Here is a 26,660-nt window from a genome sequence, read left to right on the forward strand (position 1 = left end):
CTGAGATCAGTATTCACAGTGAGCTGTGTGGTGAATGTGAGGAGTGTTTTGAGGAGCTCTGTGTCTGAGCTGGAGGAGACTCTGGACCATGATACAGCAAATACCTGGCTCATCCTATCCAGTGGTGATTTTAGCATGTAAATCTTGGTGGGGCAAACTCCCCAAAAAAGTTTGGGATGCATGCCAGCAAAGCCACTACACAACACTAAACAATACATGAATTGCATTAGAACGGTGTCAAACAGTGCCCACAAACTGCTTTCTTTTCAGCACCATGGAGTGAATCCTTACCACTGCTACACCTGGCGATCAGCGGAGTCTTGTCTAGCAGTGAAACAGTTCACTCAGCATTGTCACGACTTCCGCCGAGGCTGCCGCCCCTCCTTGTTCGGGCAGGTTTCGGCGTTCGTCGTCACCGGCTTACTAGCTGCTGCCGAACCATTTATCATCACTCCACTTGTCTTGTCTAATTAATCACACACACCTGGTCCTTATCCCCAATTAGTCATTGTATAAGTGTTCCCTCTACTTCCTTATCTGTGTGGGTGATTGTTTGTTGTGAGCTACCCTTACCTTGTTGTTGCCAGGGTAGTATTTTCCCCTGTGCCTGAGTGTTGTTGTCGCATGCTTGCGCAACTGTTTGACAGAATAAACTCTTTTGGATGCGCATTAATCTCCTGCACCTGACTCCTTCTACCACACGCATCACAAGCATAATTTACTGCCTTTAAAAAAAACATAGCTGATATGGATGACTTGCTTAAACAAATGTGGTTTCTACTGACAATTGAGATGTACAAACTATGGCGTAAGGGGACGACGAGCGGATAAGAAGCAATCCGTAATTTTGATTAAGACATTCATGAGCAAGCTAGGACGGACGTAGTCAATATAACTATTTGTTCAGCACTTCTGAAATGTACAGCAACAGAATTCAGAACATGGGCCATTCCTACAGTATTCTCCCTGTACACAAAGTCAGAACCGTAGGATAAATAAAGGGGGCATTTAGCAGAAAATTACATTTACATTTGAGATTTTAGTCATTTAGCAGATGCTCTTATCCAGAGCAACTTACAGTTAGTGAGTGCATACACATGATATATATATATATATATATATATATATATATATATACATATATATATATATATATATATATATATATATATTATTTTTTTCATACTGAATAAATGACAATGAAAGCTCTTACCATTTTCGATGATGAAATTTCTCTAAAACAGGCTATAGGCTACATGTGCACCACCAAATCAGAACAGTAGGCTAAGTTAGGAGGGGGAAAGGGACCAAATTATTAGGGTGAGGCACATGGGCTACTAACAGCTTACTACACAACATACACTTAGCATTACTTTCTTAGCTACAGTATATAGTGGGGAAAAAAAGTATTTAGTCAGCCACCAATTGTGCAAGTTCTCCCACTTAAAAAGATGAGAGATGCCTGTAATTTTCATCATAGGTACACGTCAACTATGACAGACAAATTGAGATTTTTTTTTCTCCAGAAAATCACATTGTAGGATTTTTAATGAATTTATTTGCAAATTATGGTGGAAAATAAGTATTTGGTCACCTACAAACAAGCAAGATTTCTGGCTCTCACAGACCTGTAACTTCTTATTTAAGAGGCTCCTCTGTCCTCCACTCGTTACCTGTATTAATGGCACCTGTTTGAACTTGTTATCAGTATAAAAGACACCTGTCCACAACCTCAAACAGTCACACTCCAAACTCCACTATGGCCAAGACCAAAGAGCTGTCAAAGGACACCAGAAACAAAATTGTAGACCTGCACCAGGCTGGGAAGACTGAATCTGCAATAGGTAAGCAGCTTGGTTTGAAGAAATCAACTGTGGGAGCAATTATTAGGAAATGGAAGACATACAAGACCACTGATAATCTCCCTCGATCTGGGGCTCCACGCAAGATCTCACCCTGTGGGGTCAAAATGATCACAAGAACGGTGAGCAAAAATCCCAGAACCACACGGGGGACCTAGTGAATGACCTGCAGAGAGCTGGGACCAAAGTAACAAAGCCTACCATCAGTAACACACTACGCCGCCAGGGACTCAAATCCTGCAGTGTCAGACGTGTCCCCCTGCTTAAGCCAGTACATGTCCAGGCCCGTCTGAAGTTTGCTAGAGTGCATTTGGATGATCCAGAAGAGGATTGGGAGAATGTCATATGGTCAGATGAAACCAAAATAGAACTTTTTGGTAAAAACTCAACTCGTCGTGTTTGGAGGACAAAGAATGCTGAGTTGCATCCAAAGAACACCATACCTACTGTGAAGCATGGGGGGTGGAAACATCATGCTTTGGGGCTGTTTTTCTGCAAAGGGACCAGGACGACTGATCCGTGTAAAGGAAAGAATGAATGGGGCCATGTATCGTGAGATTTTGAGTGAAAACCTCCTTCCATCAGCAAGGGCATTGAAGATGAAACGTGGCTGGGTCTTTCAGCATGACAATGATCCCAAACACACCGCCCGGGCAACGAAGGAGTGGCTTCGTAAGAAGCATTTCAAGGTCCTGGAGTGGCCTAGCAAGTCTCCAGATCTCAACCCCATACAAAATCTTTGGAGGGAGTTGAAAGTCCGTGTTGCCCAGTGACAGCCCCAAATCATCACTGCTCTAGAGGAGATCTGCATGGAGGAATGGGCCAAAATACCAGCAACAGTGCGTGAAAACCTTGTGAAGACTTACAGAAAACGTTTGACCTGTGTCATTGCCAACAAAGGGTATATAACAAAGTATTGAGAAACTTTTGTTATTGACCAAATACTTATTTTCCACCATAATTAGCAAATAAATTCATTAAAAATCCTACAATGTGATTTTCTGGATTTTTTTCTCTCATTTTGTCTGTCATAGTTGACGTGTACCTATGATGAAAATTACAGGTCTCTCTCATCTTTTTAAGTGGGAGAACTTGCACAATTGGTGGCTGACTAAATACTTTTTTCCCCACTGTACATTTCTCCCTGGCATATTACATAATGTACGCAGGAGCATACAAGACAGTCCTTCTTGTGGGCAAATTTTGTCATCAAACATTGTCATCAAAGTCTGGCATTCTCTGGATTTATGGTGCTTTCAAGAGAACTGGGAACTTGGAGAAAAAAAACAAGGTCGAATCATGATCTTCAGGTTCGTTTTTTCAGAGTTCCCAGTTCTCTTGAACTCACAGAAGTCTGAGTTTTCCCAGTTCCAAGTTTCAAGTTGTTTTAAACACGGTAGAAGTCATGCTTGACTGACAGCATGGCCAATGTATTCAACCTTTTCTGGGCCATGTTGTTGAATGTTTATCCTTTTAAGCTTGGAAAAGAGACCCTTAAACCCAGACTTGGACCACAAACCCACTCCACTGAATAGCAGGCTAGTGATTGCTTTGCAACGCTTGCAGTTAGCCAGTGATTCTTTCCAAACCACTCATTGTTGAATTTGCGATTTCCAACTTGTTGTGTAATGTTTATGTCCAATGGCCGATGGGAACCAATATGTTTTATCTATAATTTCTCTTCATCATTTCTCTTCATATGACAAGGATTACAAAGGATTTGCCAGTAGATTGTCAACTTGATTCATGATGATGACTGCTAGCTTGCTAGCTAAGATTTTGAAAGTATGATGTTGACATGATCAGTCCAATCAAAGCTACGGTAGATAAACGTGATTTGACATAATTTTATCTGTGGCCAATGACCTTGAGCCTTCTTGGATGGGCACTTCTAATGTAACTCTATGGCAGCACCCAAGGGGCTTGAATTTTCAAGCACTCCCCGTAGATTTAGCGGTGATGTAGCGTCCCCATGAGTGACAAAAGACTGAACCAATCACGGCGCAACTACAGAACATTACCAAACCCTACGCTCTGTATTTTCCGCTGGCTGCCCCACCACCACAGAAAGCACTGAGCTAGGCTGAAACACCTGCATTTTGGAGCTGCCGTACTCAAGAAAGCAAAAAGAGACCATGTTTGTATGCGGCTTTATCAACAACGATTATTATTTTTTACATTGTTTGCAAACTGATATGTAACACATATTAATGCCAAAATAACATGCAAAACAGGCAACAAAAAATGTTTTGTCTCAAACCATCAGAGGGAAACAAGGAGAGGATTCAAGGACCTTACAAGCGAAGTATCAAGATTGGTGAAGAAGGATCCTTGGACATTCTCCTCGCTTCCCTCTGACATTTTGAGGAGGCGGGAAGAAGACGGATGAGAGAAACAAGGAATTGAGGAAAGACTTGAGAATGAGCTCAGCCTATCTACTCCCAGCTCATGTCAACATGATGTCTGTGACCTCTGAGAAGACTCCTGAGTGGCGCAGTGGTCTAAGGCACTGCATCTCAGTGCTAACTGTGCCACTAGAGATCCTGGTTCGAATCCAGGCTCTGTCGCAGCCGGCCGCGACCGGGAGACTCATGGGCGGCACACAATTGGCCCAGCGTCGTCCAGGGTAGGGGAGGGAATGGCCGGCAGGGATGTAGCTCAGTTGATAGAGCATGGCATTTGCAACGCCAGGGTTGTGGGTTTGATTCCCACGGGGGGCCAGTATAAAAAAAATATGTATTCACTAACTGTAAGTCGCTCTGGATAAGAGCGTCTGCTAAATGACTAAAATGTAAGACAGACAGGTAGAGAACAAGAGTGATAGATAGAGACAGATGGCCAGAGAGAAAAGAGTGTGTGTGTGACTTGCAGACTTGCAGCAGTGTCCTCCTCATTAATCACAGAGAAGACAGGGACCAAGAGACTTGTCCTATATCTCTGACACACACAGGAATACACAGTCCGCCTTAAGGTTACACACAGGAGTGTACAGTCCGCCTTAAATAAGGTTTCAATACTGCCCTAAATAGGCGTAGGCTAGTGTCACCTTCAATGAGAACAGGACTGGAAGGCTTTAAATAAGACTTAAGAAAGGCCAGACAGACACACTATCATTAGCTTTAGGGCACGTGTCAAACTCATTCCACGGAGGGCCGAGTGTCTGCTGGTTTTCGCCCCTCCCTTGTACTTGATTGATGAATGAAGGTCATTAATTAATAAGGAACTCCCCTCACCTGGTTGTCTAGGTCTTAATTGAAAGGAAAAACCAGCAGACACTAGGCCCTCCATGGAATGAGTTTGACACCCCTGCTTTAGGGGAACAGTTACACTAGCATAATATAGCCATGTTAATCAAACAACACACTAGCATACCACCTAGAGGCAATCTACTGGACGTGCATTCTTAGGGCTAGCAAGACATTGGGTCACCTTGATTTAATCAGACCGAGTGTTAAACCTCGTTAGCAGACATCCACATAGTGGATGTTTTGGAAGTGTAACTGCGGTATGAGCTGACAAATAGGTGAGTGGCTGCTGGTGTCACAAACCACTCCCGTCTTATCCCTACCGAGTTAGAAGTTCAAAACTGAGATAGAAAGTGTAGTCTTATGCATGCTTTCATGTACATTTAGATGGGGGATGTATAGCCTATCAGTCTAATCGAGGTGTAGACAACAGAACATCACACAATCACGTTTTTGAACTTGTAATGCGGCTGCATGAACTTTAACGCCGCTGCATGGAATTTGTCGGAATATAAAGTTGGGTGGTTTCGTTGCATCCAATGGCAGTGTCCGCGAAAAGCCAGCGCTAGGAGACACTTCTGGATTCGACAGCTCCAACGCAGTTCCACCTCCAACACTGCCAAAACAACCGCTGTGTGGGTGTCGGCTAGCGCAGATCTGATATAATCTAGCCCCTAGTTTTTTACAAAAGAGACACGGAGACAAACCGGTGCTGAAATAGTATTTTTATTAAATACTTTCAAGATCCACGTTTTGAAGAATAACAAAGCTATGATAAAGGACCTACTAACAATCAGACAAACATTTGATCGTCCTCAATTTATGGTTTTATTTTACCGTACATCATGATCATGCAAAAAACTCCAGCATCCAACAACTGCTGGGGAAAGAAAGCGCAGCCCGACAGGTTAACATCACAACGCAGGGAGAGTACTAACAATGAGCTTCACACCAAGCTAAGGCTCCTCAATACTTTTTGTAATTAAATAGTATTTTGTGTTTATTTTATTATCTCATGTCACCTATTTAATATTCTGGACGGAGGCCGAGTTTTTTAAAAATATTTTTCTTCATTTCAAAAGATGCAAATATAATATAGTTATTATATACCCTATCTTCCGTCCTAGTTCAGGTAGGTGAATGGTGGAGATGCTTAAACTGAAACATGCATACATCGCTCTCTGGTTTAAATCCATAAATACTTCACTGATCACTCTTCTCTCCACCTGAATGGGCAATATAAAGACTAAAATTCCACTGATTAGATGAAATAAAATTAATAAATGTACTGTTAATCAATAAAAATGCAGTTGTCTCCTTGTTTACCCTCCATTTCCTGTGTGTGTGTGTGTGTGTGTGTGTGTGTGTCATAACAGATTTCTATCCTCAACAACTGCTCTGAATTCAGCCCCTTCCATCCCGGTTATATTCCAACCAGCTAGTCTGATCAGTTCAATAGTTGGCGTAATTTTAGTGTGTGTGTGCGCCTGTATAGAATGCAGAACTTTCCAAAAAGCAGAGAGTAAAAAAACAAAAAAATAACATTGTCAACAAAACCCAAACCAGCAAACAGAGACACACACATATACACTCAGACACACATTCACACAGATAAACAGACCGCTCAAACAGAGGGAGAGACAGTTACTAATCGAGGGACACCGCACTAAGAATGGTTGAAAACGCAAACACTGCCAGGGTTTCACCATTGACACAGTGCAGTGGTAAAGATATGTTACAAAGCCTGACACACCACAGTGTGTGTGGGTGTGAGCAAGTGTGTACACGATATGTATTTACACAGGATATATGAGACTGGCAGCACAGGACATCGGGTTGGAATAAGAATTTGGGAGGTGTATGTGTTGGTATGCATGTGTGTGTGTGTGTGTAGAGGTCAGAGGTCATCTCAAAATGGTGTCAGGAACATGGCCATGGGACTAGAGCTGGTGTATGTGTTAGACAAATGTCCACCCCTTTGTCATGCACTCTGAGTGACTCTCTTAGACATATGTACATGATATGTACATGATAGATATATAAATCACACACACCATCTATACACAGCCAGAGGGTGGGAGTGAGAAACGGAGAAGGGGTGAGAAAAGGGAGAGAAGGAGGCTTAGAAATACAGAAAAAATAAGGGCAAGAAAGGGAGAGAGAGGAAGAAGGAAAACATGCAAAATGCAGACGCCTTTTCCCAAAATTCCCTTTCTCCCACTGCAGACAGCTAAAACAGACAGACAGGAGGTACACGTCGCAGATTCACTTTGACAATAAAACCCATTTTTAAAACTCAGTCGCTTAAAATGAACTCAGTCAGACTCAGTCCACAGAAACGCAACATAAACACAAGGCTAAAAACACAACAGAAACACAATGCTCTCGAATGCACCCCCTACCTGCTCTTCTCTCCAAAAACAAACAAAACAACAAAAAACTACAAACGCGTACAAAGCCTAAAGTTCTACACTTTGGTGCTGCACCTTTTGATATCAAGTTTCTTGCATCAGGTTCTTACATTTCTGATTGAACCGACTGTCCTTCCATATAGAATTCTGCAAGAGAATTCATAATTTACATTCTCTGGGAAACAGAGAAATCCTGCTCCGGAGATATAACTTTATCAACATGTCATCTACTACCATCACACACTCTCCTCTCATCGTATATATATATATATAAATGCTTGTTAGGGTTGGGTGTTGTCTGGTACTAGTCATATATTACACTGTATAGTCATAACTCATTCTCATAACTGTCATCACAAGTTCATGAACCCCTTCCTCCCCACTCCTCTCATCTCAAAATGGCTGCCATGGACGGGAGACAAAATGGCTGCCGGGTGGGAGGGGTCAGAGGTCAAAGGACGAGCCCTCCTATTGGCCGTCAGATGCATGCATCATCCCACAGGGGCGGAGTCCACACTTGGCCGGCCCCCAGCAGATCAAAAGAGAGACTGGATTGGTTGGTGTTGTGGAGAGGGTGCAGTCTTGCCCGGCCAGGCTCCTGGCAATGGCCAACCCACAAAGAGGACACGCCCCCAAAAAAGCCGAAAACACGCCCCAAAACTCACACTCCAATAGCCTGGAGCGTTTGGACACCTGAGGGAGAAAGAGAGAGGGAGCAAACTTCTAACCCTTTGAATGTTTTAAAGTGTGTGTGTGTTTGTGTGTACGTACCAGTTCACTGCAGCGGTGCGGCCGGAGCCCCAGAGCAGTGGAAGTGGACGTTGAGCCACTTGCTGTCGCGGCGATGCCACACCCTGGTCTCTTCCGATTGGCTGGAGCGGGGGCGTCCCTGACTGTCGACGAATTGCGTGAGGCGGATGTAGGCGATGCATGCAGCCTCCTCTCCAATCAGGTGAACGTGGGGGTTCAGCAGGGTGGTGTGGACCGGCTTACTGTTCTTACTCAGCACTGTAGGAACACACACAAAGATAAAACATGTTTGGATCTTTCTGCTGAACTCGTATGTATGTATAGTGCATTCGCAAATTATTCAGACCCCTGGACTTTTTCCACATTTTGTTAAGTTACAGCCTAAAATTGATTATATTGTTTTTTTCCCCGTCATCAACCTACACACAATAACCAATAATGACAAAGCAAAACAGGTTTGTAGAATATTTTTCTAATTTTTATTAAAAATACAAGTATTCAGACCCTTTACTCAGCACTTTCTTGAAGCACATTTGGCAGTGATTACAGCCTAGAGTCTTCTTGGGTATGACACTACAAGCTTGGCACACCTGTATTTGGGAAGTTTCTCCCATTCTTCTCTGCAGATCCTCTCAAGCTCTGTCAGGTTGGATGGGGAGCGCCGCTGCACAGCTATTTTCAGGTCTCTCCAGAGATGTTCGATCAGCTTCAAGTCCGGGCTCTGGCTGGGCCACTCAAGGACATTCAGACTTGTCCCAAAGCCACTCCTGCGTTGTCTTGACTGTTTGCTTAGGGTCGTTGTCCTTTTGGAAGGTGAACCTTCGCCCCAGTGGAAGGTCCTGAGCGCTCTGGAGCAGGTTTTCATCAAGGATTTCTATGTACTCTATGTACCACAGCATGATGCTGCCACCACCATGCTTCACCGTAGGGATGGTGCCAGGTTTCCTCCAGACTTGACACTTGGCATTCAGGCCAAGGAGTTCAATCTTGGTTTCATCAGACCAGAGAATCTTGTTTCTCATTGTCTGAAAGTCCTTTAGGTGCCGTTTGGCAAACTCCAAGCGGGCTGTCATGTGCCTTTTACTGTCTGGCCACTCTACCATAAAGGCCTGATTGGTGGAGTGCTGCAGAGTTGGGATAACCTTCCAGAAGGACAACCATCTCCACAGAGGAACTCTAGAGCTCTGTCAGAGTGACCATCAGGTTCTTGGTCACCTCCCTGACCAAGGCCCTTCTCCCCCGATTGCTCAGTTTGGCCGGGCGGCCAGTTCTAGGAAGAGTCTTGGTGGTTCCAAACTTCTTCCATTTAAGAATGATGTAGCCCACTGTTCTTGGGGATCTTAAATTCTGCAGAATTTGTTGGTACCCTTCACCAGATCTGTGCCTCGACACAATCCTGTCTCGGAGCTCTACGGACAATTCCTTCGACCTCACGGCTTGGTTTTTGCTCTGACATGCACTGTCAACTCTGGGACCTTTATATAGACAGGTGTGTGCCTTTCCAAATCATGTCCAATCAATTCAATTTACCACAGGTGGAACGCCAATCAAGTTGTAGAAACATCTCAAGGATGATCAATGGAAACAGGATGTACTGGAGCTCAATTTCGAGTCTCATAGCAAAAGGGTCTGAATACTTATGTAAATTAGGTATCTGTTTTTTATGTTTAATACATTTGCAAACATTTCTAAAAACCTGTTTTCACTTCGTCATTATGTAGATTGATGTGGGAAAAAAAACAATTTAATCAATTTTAGAATAAGGCTGTAACGTAAACAAAATGTGGAAAAAGTCAAGGGGTCTGAATACTTGTACTGTATGTGACAGAACGAAAGTGAGAGACTCACGGTTTTCAAAGTAGAACTTGTGGAAGTCCATGCCCTCCACCAGGTTCCCCAGAGCTTCAGGCTCAAAGGAGGTTAGACCTGGATCACATATCCTCCTGATGCGGGGAGGAGAAGAGCGAGCAAGAGAGAAAGAGACAGAAAGAGAGAGAGAAACAATGTTAGGCTAATGATAGTAATTCAGTAATTATACGTGTGAAACGATGTAGTTGCACTCACGTGTAGGCCTCAAAGTCTCCATTGTTCACGGCTTCAATCAGCTGTTCAGTTATCTTGATGATCTCCTGCTTACGAGCTAGAGGGAGAGAGAGAGAGAAAGAACAATAGAGAGGGAGAGAGAGAGAGAAAGAACAATAGAGGGAGAGAGAAAGAAAAAAGAGATGGAAATTCTGCAGTCTAGCTAAATAGGAGCTACTTTACTACTCACCCTCCACTATAGCTGTACTGTCTTCCCTCGCTCTTTTTCTCTGTCTTCACACTCTCTCTACCACTCTCCTTTTTCTCTCTGACAGCTAACAATGGACAACTCCATACTAGTGTGTGCTCCAACTCTGTCATGAGTTTGTGTGTCTGTTCTCTTACACTGAAGTGTGTGTGTTGAAGTGTGTCTGAAGTGTGTGTTACTATGTGGTGTGCACATCTCCCTTGTGTGAGTGTATGTAACAGTGTCTCTCTCGCTCTCTGTGTGTTCTTACTGTGCTGTGTGGTGGTATTGACTGTGACAGGGACAGTGTTGCTCCCTAGCAGAGCGGCAGGGGGAGCAGAATGAGCATGCCCCGACTCGGGGTTGGAGCCTTGATCAGAGCTGTTCCACGCCATGCACTTTACATCATGCAGAGGAACAGCTGGAACACACAACGCATGGTCAACACACACAGACACGTGCACACATGCCGCACACACACACATACGCATGCAGTTAGACACATGCATACCACTTATACACACACACAACATGAAGGAACAGTAATGATGGATGTTAGTTCGTTAAGATATTGAAACAGACAGACCGTTTGGGGGGTGGGGGGGATGGAGGGGCTTTGAGAAGCTCAGCTGATGGGGAAGAAATGTACTGACTAGATCATGATATTAAACTACATGTCCCTTCATTCCACTCCCTGCTCTACTTTACTCTATTATATTCTACCACAGTGCAGAAACACGCTTCTCTCTATGAAATGTAGAGAGCCTGTATGAGCACTGGCCAATAGGAGAGCAGCGTTTTGAGAGAAAAAAGAAAAGAAAAAAAGAGAGCAGGTCAACTCTGTGAGGGAGGAAGAGGAAGAGAGAGAAGGATAACACTAGAACACCGGAAGAGGAAGAGAGAGAAGGATAACACTAGAACACCGGAAGAGGAAGAGAGAGAAGGATAACACTAGAACACCGGAAGAGAGAGAAGGATAACACTAGAACACCGGAAGAGAGAGAAGGATAACACTAGAACACCGGAAGAGAGAGAAGGATAACACTAGAACACCGGAAGAGAGAGAAGGATAACACTAGAACACCGGAAGAGGAAGAGAGAGAAGGATAACACTAGAACACCGGAAGAGGAAGAGAGAGAAGGATAACACTAGAACACCGGAAGAGAGAGAAGGATAACACTAGAACACCGGAAGAGGAAGAGAGAGAAGGATAACACTAGAACACCGGAAGAGGAAGAGAGAGAAGGATAACACTAGAACACCGGAAGAGGAAGAGAGAGAAGGATAACACTAGAACACCGGAAGAGGAAGAGAGAGAAGGATAACACTAGAACACCGGAAGAGGAAGAGAGAGAAGGATAACACTAGAACACAGGAAGAGGAAGAGAGAGAAGGATAACACTAGAACACAGGAAGAGGAAGAGAGAGAAGGATAACACTAGAACACCGGAAGAGGAAGAGAGAGAAGGATAACACTAGAACACAGGAAGAGGAAGAGAGAGGAATAAGAGTAGGAGACTCTTCTCCTTCACCATCCCCTGATGGAGAGAGACACACAACTGTAGGAAAAGGAGTGGGGGGCACTCTTATCCCGTTTCTCAGGACGCAGTGAAGATGGAGAAAGAGAGACTATGAATACCAAACCAACCCCTCGGCCCAACCAACTCGCTCTGAGGGCCCTCCCGTTGTCACGTGTCTGACAAAACTCAGGAGGGTGACTTACAGAGTGGTGAAAAATCAAATAAAGCCATCAACTTCGGGACACACTCATGACTTAAATGATGCAATTCATGTTTTACACTTAAATAATAAAACAAGCATTAATTTAAAAAAATACAAATTCCCCTTGTTGTTTTATAATATATAAACTTCAGTAACAGTGAAATATTTACATTTGGGAGGTATTACATTTTGTCACGTGGCAAGCCTTGAAATCAGACAAACGAATGCAAGGGACATATAATTAGGCACACCTCCATTCTTTTGTATGAAATCGAAGTGTCTATCTTAAGCGTCCAATTAGCCCCTAAATCCTCTATAATTTTCACTCCCTGAGCAGAGCAAGGATCTTTTTCAGCAGCAGTGGTAGACGTAGAGGTGGTGGGGGTGGGGGTCTTCCTGGGGCAGTATGTTTTTTGTTGTTTGTTGCACGACTGAAGGTTACTTCTGCCGACTTTTTTCAAAAGGAAAATCTACTCCAAAATGCATAAATGTAATTGTTATCCTTCTTTGAAACTCATCTGAAAATCGAGGAGTTACATTTTATCTGTTCATCTCAATGACATCACCAGCCGATCCCATCTCAACTCCCCAAATAATTTTGCTAGCGTAACGTTAATGTATCTTAGCTAATCATTAGGGCTGGGAATTGCCAGGGACCTCACGATACAATATTATCAAGATACTTAGGTGCCAATATGATTTGTATAGCGATTTGATACTGCTATTTTATTTTGCGATTTGATGTTCCAAACATATTGCTCACTATATGTCTGCTGCAGGGAGATAAGAGAAAGCATGAGAAAACGACTTTTGATCAGTCAGGGAAATAAAAGTGCTGAAATATGTTGGCTCACTATTAAAAAAAGAAAACAAGCTATATCGTCCAAAAGTAATATTGCAACATGTAACTGTATTGATTCCCCCACCACTAATTTACATACATCTCTTAATAGGGTTGGCTACCCTTCCAGGATCACAAGCTAGCTAGCTAGTTACCATGGAGGTTTCTCTGACAATCTGGTGAGAATCTGAGGAAGATTTGGAACTTGTAGCAACTTGTCACTCATCTTAAAAGCGTGTCTTGGCAGATTTTTTTTTGCTAAATGACTATAGTGGAAACACTGCTCAGCTTTGGGGCACTTGTGCATGTGGTGGAGGCAAGTATGAACTTGCAAATGGAGGGCAGAAGGGCGAAAGTAAGGGGAAGGGACTGGTTTGGGATTCAGCAAGAAAAAAGGGTATAGAGGAGAGGTTCCCAATGTTGGATGCTAGGAAAAAAGAGGGCTAGACATACACACACAGGTCGGAGATGCACAGTGGAAAAGAGGCACAAAGGTCAGGGGTCAGGAAGTGTGGGGTCTTTGCCAGGGATGACCCCGAAAGGTTGTGGTTGCCGTGAAAACACTTACTGGCAGGCGAGTTGTCAGACGATGTCAGTAGGGAGGGCATCTCCTCTGTAGCACTGCCCTGACTCATCATCACAACGCTGTCCGCTAGATAAGAACACACATGGACACAGGCACACACAAACACATAGGCACGCACGTACACACACACATACACGGGTGAGTCACACACACAAACCTTAGCAAACTGCTAACTATCGAGCACAGGCAGATCATCCCTATCAGAATCTATATGGTTAGATCACAGAGAGAGAACAAAGCAAAAGGAGAGAGAAGAGCAGCCAAGCGGGGAAGAGACAAAGATTGAGTAATTTCCCTACCTTTCATATCCTCATCCTCATTTGTGTTGCAACTCTCTGTAGAACCCTAGAGAGAGAGAGAGCGAGAGATTAACAACACATAAATTAACAACATATGATTAAGACTCACCACCTCTGCACACAAACACCCTTACCTTGATCCCATCAGCAGCAACCACTGTATTTTGAGATTCCTGGTAGAAGGGGAGCATAGAGTTAATGAAAAAGGTCTGGTTACACACACAGGTCTGTACAAGTGCCTGGGGGTTAGGGTTTGAGTTGATATTAAGATGTAGGCTGGTGTGGGAAGGGGTTAGAGGTTCGTGAAGGGTCAAACATGAAACAATCTTAGACTCCAGCACACACAGACAAAAGACCACTAGGAAGAGAATGGAGGTTAGGGGGCGAGTTAGGGTTCTAGGAAGGGAGACACGATGAGGGTAATGGAGGGAGGCGAGGAGACCAGGAGGAGGGGAAAGGGGGACGAGAGGAGGTTAAGTTTCTGTACCATCTGTGAGGCAGCCATGCTGTTGTCCTTCATGGCATTGATGGCGCTCACGATGCTGTTCTTACTGTTGTTGTTGGTCGTGGGCTGAGACACACAACAAAATTAACTAACTGAAGAGAGTAATATCTTCATTTCTCTCTATAAATACAACAGCCTTTAATTCTCCACTAAATCAAGTAATCAAATAAAATAATCTCTTCACTACCCATGTGAGCCAAAGAGAGAGAGAGGGGGGTAGAGAGGAAGAGGGAGAGAGTGTGACAGCTACATGACATCAGATTTAACCCATTACCTTAGCAGCATCCGCATTCTTGTTAAGTAAACTTTTGCATGCTGTAAAGAGAGGGGAATAAAGCATAAGAATAGAGTTGCACTGGACTTCAAACATCTCTCCAGTCACTTCACTCACATTCATTCAACCTGGTCCCCACATTATGCAACACACCAGTCAAGCAACAACCACTCCTAGACTGCAGTCTGATTCTCTACACCTTCTGCCGGCAGTGTGTACTTAATAACTACATTTTCATGGATTTAAAAGCATTGGATTGGTGTAAATATGGACTAAAGGGCGTTTTCCACCATATTCCTGACACCAGAGACATTCTATTCCACAAAGGGGAGTGAACAAGTGCACACTTCAGGGGGAATGGAAGAGAAGAGACAGGCGGATGATAAGTCAGGTTAATGTAAACTATTGATTTCTTTTAGGAGGCTCCAGTCAGTCAGTCCTCTCACTCTGGTCTCATCTAAAGCTCTTCACTTTGCTGCGGTCACTACTGCTTTTAAAAGTATTACTGGCACACACACAATTCTGAGATGAATGCATTCTCTTGGGGTTCCTTACCTTCCGTTAACAAGTGGGAGAGAGGAGGAAGAAAAGAGATGGAAAGAGATGTCTCAGTGGAGCATTATCAGTGAGAGAAAGAAGGAGAGGGAGGGAGGGAGGGAGGCAGATGTTTTAGGCAGCAGGCATCAGTTGTCAGTGGTGGTTTGTGCACTGCTGGTGTGTGTGTGTTCTTACTGTGCTGTGTGGCGGTATTGACAGGGACAGTGCTGCTCCCTAGCGGAGCGGCGGGTGGAGCAGACTGAGCTGCTCCGAACTTGGGGTTGCAGCCTTGATCAGAGCTGTTCCATGCCATGCACTTTACATCATGCAGAGGAACGGCTGGAACACACAGCGGACCAGCCATGCAGCATCCACATCAACTACAGTTCCCAAGGTGCATAGCTTCCATTCAGCAAACAGCAGAACAGAGCTGGGCCTTGATTGATTAACCTTTGACACCTGCCACGTCTTCTACCCAGCTACCCACAGGGCGGGCAAGCATGGTCCCCAGTCCAACATCTTCAAAATGCATCCTCCCCTAACTTCCTCAACATAGTCGCAATCGGACATATTGGTCGCACCCCAAGCCGACTACATTGCAATGTTGCATTGCATCAACCAATGGCTGCATGCCACATCCTCACAGTCCAGCATCAGATTAGCTGACATGATAAACACCTGAGATATGGCAGGCAGGCATTTGCAATGCAGTTAGCCTAGAACGTGGCCATTGTCTAATAACATCTTCCCTTTCAACTGTCCAGTCACCTCAGATTAGTGGCTATTTCAAGGAAGACAGGAAGGGAGGAAGTAACTTGTAAGTGTCCAAGTGTGCACTCATACCAGTCCAATCCTTTTACATCTGGGAGGGAAAGTGAACAAGTGCACACTTCAGGGAGATGGGAAGGGAAACGGATTGTATAGGGAATACAAGTCCACATGCAGCAAGGCAACACAGCCACATTGTTCACACTTGACATCTTGTATTGACTGTAATTTGTCTGGGCTACAGTGTGACGATGTGATTGGGTAAGACAGAGCGTCATAAGCAGAGAGCAAAGTCCGCCTCAGCCATACACAGTGGAAGGGAGGGGCAAGCAGTGACATCGCGGGGAGGCTAAGCTTTAGATGCCTTTCATAGGGCGATGATGTCATCAGTCTTCAGGACTTACTGGCAGGTGATTGGTCCACTCTCAGAGGAGAGCCCTGTGATTGGAGGGTTCTAGCATACAGCAATGTCAATCATCCTCATGCAGAACCACAGAGCACCAATCACACACTCAGGGGAGACACCAACTCCCGCCCCTTTCTTATTGGTTCAACACTACTATTACCCTACATCCTAGAGACACTTGTGTAGATCTGAAAGGATTTGATAGGTGTAAATAATATGGTAGTAGCTCCACTTTGCCCTATGATAGGCTGGGTGGAATTCGCTATATTGCTTGCACCTATCCAACCATTCCAGAGCCTTTCAGAAACATTATACTGTTTCCAAGTCCGCATGGGATCGCTGACCTTAGTCCACCCACTCTCCCCCCTCTTTACCCAGGTCAGACGATGGCAGCATGCCTCCCCTGCTCCTGTCCATCCCCCAGTCAGTCAGTCGCCACAGATACACGCCCCCCCCCCATCCCTCCCCCCCAACCCCCTCTCATGGCCGTAACCAAAGGAGGAGGGTGGGGAGGGGGAGTTGATATGGTAAGGCTAATAAATTTGATGATTTCTGATGTTGATATGAGGCTGAGTGGTATTGTTGAAAGAGTATGTGTAGTTTTAGATGTGTTTAGCCTGTGTCCATGGTATTAGCGTCATCCTTAAAAACATCCATATGGTCTCACGTGAGTGTGTGCGTGTGTGTGTGTTTGAGGCTAGTGTGAGCTGCATTCAAGAAAGAAAGGGGCCAGATAACCTGGTGATCCTCTTTAGAAGTAAAAAAATACATGGTGCTCCCTTATAGAATGAAGTGGGAGGGGCTTAGACAGGAAGCATGAAGTGTGTGTAGAGGAAGTAAGAGGGCGTGTCTCTGTGACGTACCTTCCTGCGCCAGCGAGGCGGCGGAGGACACAGCAGCAGGGTTGGTATGCTGCCGGCCCACTATTGGACAGAAATACTCAGGTTGGGAGGAGCTATTCAAATCTAGGCTGGCCTAACCCAATACAGTGACCAATCTCAAATGACACCCTATTGTCCATATAGTAGCCAAAAGTAGTGCACTATACGAGGAGTAGGATGCCATTTAGGATGCAAATATCCTATTCCTTTAAGGCCAGGTCTTCACCCTAGGGATGTGCATCTTTCCATTTCAAGACGATCCGACACACATCTAGATACATGTGCTCCAATATGTTTTAGTTTGAAACAATCAGATTTGATTAGAGAGCAAATCGAGGCGATTAGGTTCGATGCACTAACATTTGTTGCATAAACACATTCATTTTCCATTCTAAATTAAAATCTGCTGCGGATGGATCTCCTGAACGTTGGCCTCTCTGACCTGGATCTGTCTGAGCGGACTTCTCTGTCTGTGTGCGTGTGCAAATGATGCATGTCTATGGTGTATGTATATGTAGGCACCTGAGATATGAGCCATAAGACTAGGCATCTACCACCCCACTATCAGATTAAGGGGGGGGGGGGCAATGTAGCCAATGTTTTGTGTCCCCCCACTTTGGTTCTGAAATCACCATCACCCACTAATTAACTTGTCATATTTGCAGATTATGTTTTGAGCTAGTAATGTATTGATATTTATCATTTACAAATTAGCTATGAGATCGCCAATTAATATATAGCACAACTTTGGATTCCACCCTCATCTCAAAATCTAATGGTTTTGACCATTTGGACGACGTTTTTAGTGAGCTTCTTTTCTCCTCCCGCTTTCGCCATGCGGTGCCTCGCAAAGTGATTGCTGTCTTCGTTATGAAATTATCAACTTCACCCTGTATATCTAAAAATGACCATACACACTGATTGTTTAAAGCAAAACTACCAAAACTATTACTAATGAACCTGAACAATCAAAATAAAATGTATTGTAAGCCCCATTCAGCAGGTAGCCTATAGCCAGATGAGAGTTGTGTCTCAGGTAGCTTACTTTTTTTAACAGCGCATAGATAACAATAAGCTAGCAAATTACATAGGTTGTCACTTAACTAATAAAGCCTAATATCACGCAAGCCATTTTAGCATTTGAATGCTTTAGGTGCCGCGCAAATGTGCAAGATCAGGAACAGGCCGCCTACCGTGCGAAGCTGGGCACAGTGCACAGTTTGACTAGGCTACTGATATTGCCTGTGCTTGTTCGGCATGCAAAATGACTTGTAGATCAATGACTGTCAACGCAATTACATGCTTAGTTCGACACTGAAGGAGAGGATGCATCAGTTGTAGAAATAAACTAATATGAGCAAAAAAACGCGTAACGCTTGAATCGATTTTCTGACTGATGCATGATACATTTGGATCGGTTTGGGATCCGTGGACCGATGCAGTCCTATGTTAAACATTAGAATCGGGAACCGATGCCTATTGGTGAATCCTTACATCCCTACTTCTTCCCTAATCATCTTAAGTAGCAGAAGAGTGAAAGTAGAGCCTTAAATAGTGCCCTTTGTCACACCACACAGACATCCACCACACTACAGCAATCCTGAGTGAACCTTACACAACCTCTAAGGCTCTGTCACGCACACACACACACTCTAGAGCCGGCAAGGGGAGGGAGAGGGGCGTTAGAGACATAGATATAGAACACACAGAATCTAAAAACACAGTACTGCTGGAAATACATTCTGAAATTCTAGAATCAATGACCTCCTTCTAGCACCTCCTTGTACTGACACCTTATGACATCTGGTCAGAACTTGCAGAGGAGCTCCTTTCACCTACTCCTCTCCTTCAGAACATGTGTCCTGAACACACACTTCGTTGAGTACTCACACACACACTTGGCCTAAAAACCTACATTAGGTGGACTCCACCGAGGAGTAGAGGGAAGGAGGGAGTAGAGCTCCATCTGTCCTCCCCCCTCACTCTGTAACTGGAGCGAGGGAGGAAACACACCCACCTGAGAAGGTTCTGGACACCAGCATGGTGGTGAGGATCGCTCCCTAGGAGAGAAAGACAGAGAGAGAGAAAGGAGAGATGAGTAATAAAGACAGATGATAGGAAAAGGGGAGTTAAAGGGGGGAGGGGGGGTAATGAGGAGAAAAGGAGAGAGGAGGATGTGGTCTAGGAGGAGAGGTTTATAGGGAGCAGAAGGATGAGTGTAAATAAAGAAGGAATAGAGAAAGATGAGAAAAGGAGCCAGAGGAGAAGGTGAGGTGTAGGGGTAGAGGAGAAGGTGAGGTGTAGGGGTAGAGGAGGTGGTGAGGTGTAGGGGTAGAGGAGGTGGTGAGGTGTAGGGGTAGAGGAGAAGGTGAGGTGTAGGGGTAGAGGAGAAGGTGAGGTGTAGGGGTAGAGAAGAAGGTGAGGTGTAGGGGTAGAGAAGAAGGTGAGGTGTAGGGGTAGAGGAGAAGGTGAGGTGTAGGGGTAGAGAAGAAGAGGAGGAGCGATGTAAGGGGTGGGGGTAGTGGTAGTAGCAGTAGTGTACCTTGAGCTTCCTCCGAGCGTTGAACTTGCGCAGACATTCCACTGTCTCCTGTCTGTGGATCATAGACGCCACGGTGGAACGTTGCTATAGGAGGGGAGAGAGAAGTATTACACAATTAGTGTTGCAAAACTACCGGTAATTTACCAAAGTTACCGGAATTTATAATAATCTATGGCAATTTGGGAAATGTATAGTGGAATATTTATGAAAAATGTATTCATATATAATATTACGTTTTTATATAATAATAATAATAATAATAAGCCATTTAGCAGACGCTTTTATCCAAAGCGACTTACAGTCATGCGTGCATACATTTTTTGTGTATGGGTGGTCCCGGGGATCGAACCCACTACCTTGGCGTTACAAGTGCCGTGCTCTACCAGCTGAGCTACAGAGGACCACTATATCTGTGTCCATATTGTCCATGGTTATCTAATAGGCCATATGGTTCAAGAGAAAATAGCCTAAATCATCTAATCAAAAATTGCATTATTTTCAATTAACTCCGCAACTCTTCCAACTATTGACTTTTTTCAAAACTGCCACCAGTTTGGCACCAAAACATGTACAACAAAGACATATTTACATATTTATTGTACTAAGTGTGTAAAACAAATACACTGCTCAAAAAAATAAAGGGAACACTTAAACAACACAATGTAACTCCAAGTCAATCACACTTCTGTGAAATCAAACTGTCCACTTAGAAAGCAACACTGATTGACAATAAATTTCACATGCTGTTGTGCAAATGGAATAGACAACAGGTGGAAATTATAGGCAATTAGCAAGACACCCCCAATAAAGGAGTGGTTCTGCAGGTGGTGACCACAGACCACTTCTCAGTTCCTATGCTTCCTGGCTGATGTTTTGGTCACTTTTGAATGCTGGCGGTGCTTTCACACTAGTGGTAGCATGAGACGGAGTCTACAACCCACACAAGTGGCTCAGGTAGTGCAGCTCATCCAGGATGGCACATCAATGCGAGCTGTGGAAGAAGGTTTGCTGTGTCTGTCAGCGTAGTTCCAGAGCATGGAGGCGCTACCAGGAGACAGGCCAGTACATCAGGAGACGTGGAGGAGGTCGTAGGAGGGCAACAACCAGCAGCAGGACCGCTACCTCCGCCTTTGTGCAAGGAGGAGCACTGCCAGAGCCCTGCAAAATGACCTCCAGCAGGCCACAAATGTGCATGTGTCTGCTCAAACGGTCAGAAACAGACTCCATGAGGGTGGTATGAGGGCCCGACGTCCACAGGTGGGGGTTGTGCTTACAGCCCAACACCGTGCAGGACGTTTGGCATTTGCCAGAGAACACCAAGATTGGCAAATTCGCCACTGGCGCCCTGTGCTCTTCACAGATGAAAGCAGGTTCACACTGAGCACATGTGACAGACGTGACAGAGTCTGGAGACGCCGTGGAGAACGTTCTGCTGCCTGTAACATCCTCCAGCATGACCGGTTTGGCGGTGGGTCAGTCATGGTGTGGGGTGGCATTTCTTTGGGGGGCCGCACAGCCCTCCATGTGCTCGCCAGAGGTAGCCCGACTGCCATTAGGTACCGAGATGAGATCCTCAGACCCCTTGTGAGACCATATGCTGGTGCGGTTGGCCCTGGGTTCCTCCTAATGCAAGACAATGCTAGACCTCATATTATTATTAGTATTATATTATTATATTATTATATTATTATGTGGCTGGAGTGTGTCAGCAGTTCCTGCAAGAGGAAGGCATTGATGCTATGGACTGGCCTGCGCGTTCCCCAGACCTGAATCCAATTGAGCACATCATGTCTGTCCAGGAGTTGGCGGATGCTTTAGTCCAGGTCTGGGAGGAGATCCCTCAGGAGACCATCCGCCACCTCACCAGGAGCATGCCCAGGCGTTGTAGGGAGGTCATACAGGCACGTGGAGGCCACACACACTACTGAGACTCATTTTGACTTGTTTTAAGGACATTACATCAAAGTTGGATCAGCCTGTAGTGTGGTTTTCCACTTTAATTTTGAGTGTGACTCCAAATCCAGACCTCCATGGGTTGATATATTTGACTTCCATTGATAATTTTTGTGTGATTTTGTTGTCAGCACATTCAACTATGTAAAGAAAAAAGTATTTAATAAGATTATTTCATTCATTCAGATCTAGGATGTATTATTTTAGTGTTCCCTTTATTTTTTTGAGCAGTGTATAAAGGATATTTCATGCCGAAAAATTCAAATTAAACACCAATGGTACTCACTAGGTTGATGGTTTATATTTACGATAATGTTTTACTTCTTTTTAAAATCATCTTATTTGATTATTTTATATATTTTAAATGTGATAAGGCCACACAGAGCGCTAATCTGTGATAATCTGAAGTACCCAAAAAGGCCACTACATGTCGTGATAAAATTCCATAAAATCCTTGAAAGTTAAAACAATTCTGGTACTACAGGTTAACTATAAAAGTTAACAGTAATAAACCCACCCTTTGCAACCCTATACACAATATACAAAGCAGTATGTGTGGTTTGTGTGATTTTGTGTGCCTGTGTGTGTATATACAGGTGTATGTGTACTTACGCAGATCCATGGGTGTTTGAGAGCCTGATCAGCAGTGATTCTCTTGGAAGGGTTAATAGTCAACATCTGGTTAATCAGGTTCTTAGCCTCTGGAGTAACAGTGTCCCATTCTGGAGAGGGAAACTAGAGAGAGCGAGATATATAAACTCAGCAAAAAAAGAAAAGTCCCTTTTTCAGGACCCGGTCTTTCAAAGATAATTAGTAAAAATCCAAATAACTTCACAGATCTTCATTGTAAAGGGTTTAAACACTGTTTCCCATGCTTGTTCAATGAACCATAAACAATTAATGAACATACACCTGTGGAACGGTCGTTAAGACACTAACAGCTTACAGACAGTAGGCAATTAAGGTCACAGTTACGAAAATTTAGGACACTAAAGAGGCCTTTCTACTGACTCTGAAGAACACCAAAAGAAAGATGCCCAGGGTCCCTACTCATCTGCGTGAACGTGCCTTAGGCATGCTGCAAGGAGGCATGAGGACTGCAGATGTGGCCAGGGCAATAAATTGCAATGTCCGTACTGTGAGACGCCTAAGACAGCGCTACAGGGAGACAGGACGGACGGCTGATCGTCCTCGCAGTGGCAGACCACGTGTAACAACACCTGCACAGGATTGGTACATCCGAACATCACACCTGCGGGACAGGTACAGGATGGCAACAACAACTGCCCGAGTTACACCAGGAACGCACAATGCCTCCATCAGTGCTCAGACTGTCCACAATAGGCTGAGAGAGGCTGGACTGAGGGCTTGCAGGCCTGTTGTAAGGCAGGTCCTCACCAGACATCACCGGCAACGTCGTCACCTATGGGCACAAACCCACCGTCACTGGACCAGACATGACTGGCAAAGAGTGCTCTTCACTGACGAGTTGCGGTTTTGTCTCACCAGGGGTGATGGTCGGATTCGCGTTTATCGTTGAAGGAATGAGCGTTACACCGAGGCCTGTACTCTGGAGCGGGATCGATTTGGAGGTGGAGGGTCCGTCATGGTCTGGGGCAGTGTGTCACAGCATCATCAGACTGAGCTTGTTGTCATTGCAGGCAATCTCAACGCTGTGCGTTACAGGGAAGACATCCTCCTCCCTCATGTGGTACCCTTCCTGCAGGCTCATCCTGACATGACCCTCCAGCATGAAATGCCACATGCCATACTGCTCGTTCTGTGCGGGATTTCCTGCAAGACAGGAATGTCAGTGTTCTGCCATGGCCAGCGAAGAGCCCGGATCTCAATTCCATTGAGCACGTCTCGGACCTGTTGGATCGGAGGGTGAGGGCTAGGGCCATTCCCACCCAGAAATGTCCGGGAACTTGCAGGTGTCTTGGTGGAAGAGTGGGGTAACATCTCACAGCAAGAACTGTCAAATCTGGTGCAGTCCATGAGGAGGAGATGCACTGCAGTACTTAATGCAGCTGGTGGCCACACCAGATATTGACTGTTACTTTTGATTTTGACTCCCCCTTTGTTCAGGGACACATTATTCAATTTATGTTAGTCACATGTCTGTGGAACTTGTTCAGTTTATGTCTCAGTTGTTGAATCTCGTTATGTTCATACAAATATTTACACATGTTAAGTTTGCTGAAAATAAACGCAGTTGACAGTGAGAGGACGTTTCTTTTTTTGCTGAGTTTATATATGGAGAGAGGGACATAAATACAGAGACCATCATTTGCATTATGTACGTAACACAAATGTACTTCACCATGTTTCATATCATGTAAACAATAAGTCTTCCTACAACTCAGAATGATAATAGACTCATGAAAATGAACAAACACAGATTGTGTGTGTGTGTGTGTATGAATGTCTGCCATGTTAAATCTCAGTACCAGTCTTCATTAACTGTGTAACCTGAATACTAGAGACAAGGAGAGGATACCCCCTTACACACAAGAACACACCCCTCTGCAATGCGTCAGGAGGCTGATAGGATCAATAGCTGGGGTGCAGCTCTCAATCGGACACTATTAAAGATTCACCAGCCAACCTCTAAACTTCACCCTACACACACAAGCTCACATCATAGGCCCCAGCCTTGATCTGCTGGTAGAGTTTGTGTTGGTCTTCATCCCAGAATGGAGGATAGCCAACCAACAAGATATACAGAATAACACCTAGAGAGAGAGAGAGAGAGAGAGACCAAGAGAAAGACAGAAAAAGAGAGAGCGTTTAAATTGGTTAGATTTTCTGTAAATGATCTCTGCACCATAGCCCATCTTTAGATTGCTATAGCCGGGTTGGTTGTTTAGCAACCAAACAGAGGTGTGCGTAACTGTGGGGCAAAACAGACAGGGTTGGCTTAGACTGTTGACAATATGTAACCTATATTTAGTCTCCAAATGTTTATTGAAAACATACAGTTGCACAATGAGCACTTGTCTCAAATACATCGTTACAGTTGTTGGTTATCTAGCTTGCTAATTTTAGCCATATTAGTATTGACATTAAATCAGTCAGAACACCTAAAAACAAGACATGGTATCAATAACAAGCTAAAACTAGCTGAAACAAGCCACCTACGATTCCCCACATGGCAGCTTCTTGTCATTGTTGCTAGCTACATGATCGGACTGTTCATCGATGCGCGCGCATATCATTTTCATGACGTTGTCAGCCAACCCATCCATCTGTTCTTCACCTACAGTTAGAAGTTAAAGGTTAAAGGCTCACCACAGGCCCATATGTCCACAGGCTTGCCATAGGGGTCCTTCCTCAGGACCTCAGGGGAAAGGTAGCCAGGGGTGCCTGCGAAACCTGCCAGGCAGAAAAAAACAAAACAGATGGTTACCCAAATATACACAAAGTGTACAAAACATGAACAACATCTTACTAATATTGAGTTGCACCCCCCCTGTTGGCTGGTTGTCCATTCTTGATACACATGGGAAAATGTTGAGCGTGAAAAACCCAGCAGCAGTTCTTGACACAAACCGGTGGGCCTGGCACCTACTACCACACCCCATTCAAAGGCACTTAAATCTTCTGTCTTGCCCATTCACCCTCTAAATGGCACACATACACAATCCATGTCTCAATTGTCTCAAGGTTTAAAAACCCTTCTTTAACCTGTCTCCTCCCCTACATCTACACTGATTGAATTGGATTTAAAAAGTGACATCAATAAGGGATCATAGCTTTCACCTGGATTTACCTGGTCAGTCTATGTCATGGATAGAGTTCATAATGTTTGGTGCACTCAGTGTTTGTTTTTATGACATATTTCCCATAAGAGTGTGTATGTGTGGTCTTACCGAACCATGCCTGTTGGTCTCCCTGCACCTCGATGGCCAGGCCAAAGTCTGCCAGCTTCACCGCTGCTCCCTTCATCTTACTGGCCAGCAATAGGTTCTCAGGCTGAAGGGGTGGAGAGAGAAAGTTTGTGTGTGTAAAGGGGGGGTAGAAAGAGATATGGAGAGGGAAAGAGATGCATTTGTCTATATTTAAGCACATATGTGCTTCGAACTCTTCTGCTTTGGCAATATATACACATCCATATCACGTCAATAAAGATTATTATTAAATTCAGTTGGGAGAGAAGAAAAACAAAAAAAGGGGGGGCAGTAAAGAGAGAAGAGAAATAAAGGAGGAAGAGAAGGAGTAAAAATGTGTTTGTGATTCTCTTATGTAGCTAGTTAAATCAAGTGTTGAGGTTGCTGCACAAGAAATGTGAGTACTTTTCAAGTGCAATAGTGGCAAAATGTGATATTCAGCACCGGATCACATTACCACGAAACCTGGCATTCAGGGTCACAGACTTGTTTTAGCGTCTGTCTAGTGAAGTTCCAGGGAGAATCGAATCGTGAGAACATACAGTAAATATGCTACGGAAGTGATGTTACTTTATTTAAAAACCTACCAACAAAAGGAAATATTGTTCTCCAGTGATTAATTGAAATACTTAATCAAGCCCTGCAAGTTATTGAATAACGAAACAGATACACAAGTATTATAATGAAAACAGAATATTTGATTGTCATCAATATTTATTACACTGCTTTAACTACACTGAAAAAAAATATACAAATGCAAGATAATAAAAGATACCAGACATTTTCCATATGTTCAAAAAGCTTATTTCTCTCAAATGTTTTGCACAAATTTGTTTATATCTTTGTTAGTGAACATTTATAGAGAAATGAACATTCTGGTGGACATTCCTGCAGTCAGCATGCCAATAGCACGCTCCC

General features: G+C 44.2%; 1 protein-coding gene across 6 annotated transcripts in view; it reads right to left on the reverse strand.

Annotated features, from left to right (window-relative positions):
• Positions 1-5,814: 5,814 nt before the first annotated feature.
• LOC121547377 (calcium/calmodulin-dependent protein kinase type II subunit gamma) overlaps positions 5,815-26,660 on the reverse strand; it is a 43,844-nt gene continuing 22,998 nt past the window's right edge. The window contains exons 7-23 of one of the 6 annotated variants that reach the window (XM_041858628.2): positions 25,725-25,827; positions 25,144-25,227; positions 24,493-24,587; positions 22,465-22,587; positions 19,900-19,983; positions 19,375-19,417; positions 17,340-17,399; positions 14,766-14,806; positions 14,474-14,557; positions 14,121-14,159; positions 13,987-14,032; positions 13,670-13,753; positions 10,809-10,958; positions 10,333-10,408; positions 10,117-10,211; positions 8,290-8,526; positions 5,815-8,211 (exon numbers count right to left, since the gene is read on the reverse strand). In XM_041858628.2, the coding sequence (XP_041714562.1) occupies positions 8,294-8,526; positions 10,117-10,211; positions 10,333-10,408; positions 10,809-10,958; positions 13,670-13,753; positions 13,987-14,032; positions 14,121-14,159; positions 14,474-14,557; positions 14,766-14,806; positions 17,340-17,399; positions 19,375-19,417; positions 19,900-19,983; positions 22,465-22,587; positions 24,493-24,587; positions 25,144-25,227; positions 25,725-25,827 (1,440 nt within the window). In that variant the 3' untranslated portion in view covers positions 5,815-8,211; positions 8,290-8,293. The remainder of the gene's footprint in view (positions 8,212-8,289; positions 8,527-10,116; positions 10,212-10,332; positions 10,409-10,808; positions 10,959-13,669; positions 13,754-13,986; positions 14,033-14,120; positions 14,160-14,473; positions 14,558-14,765; positions 14,807-17,339; positions 17,400-19,374; positions 19,418-19,899; positions 19,984-22,464; positions 22,588-24,492; positions 24,588-25,143; positions 25,228-25,724; positions 25,828-26,660) is intronic. The other 5 variants (XM_041858629.2, XM_041858630.2, XM_041858633.2 and 2 more) reach the window with 5 other exon arrangements.

The sequence above is a fragment of the Coregonus clupeaformis genome, chromosome 31 (assembly GCF_020615455.1).
Source record: "Coregonus clupeaformis isolate EN_2021a chromosome 31, ASM2061545v1, whole genome shotgun sequence".
Lineage (NCBI taxonomy): Eukaryota > Metazoa > Chordata > Actinopteri > Salmoniformes > Salmonidae > Coregonus > Coregonus clupeaformis.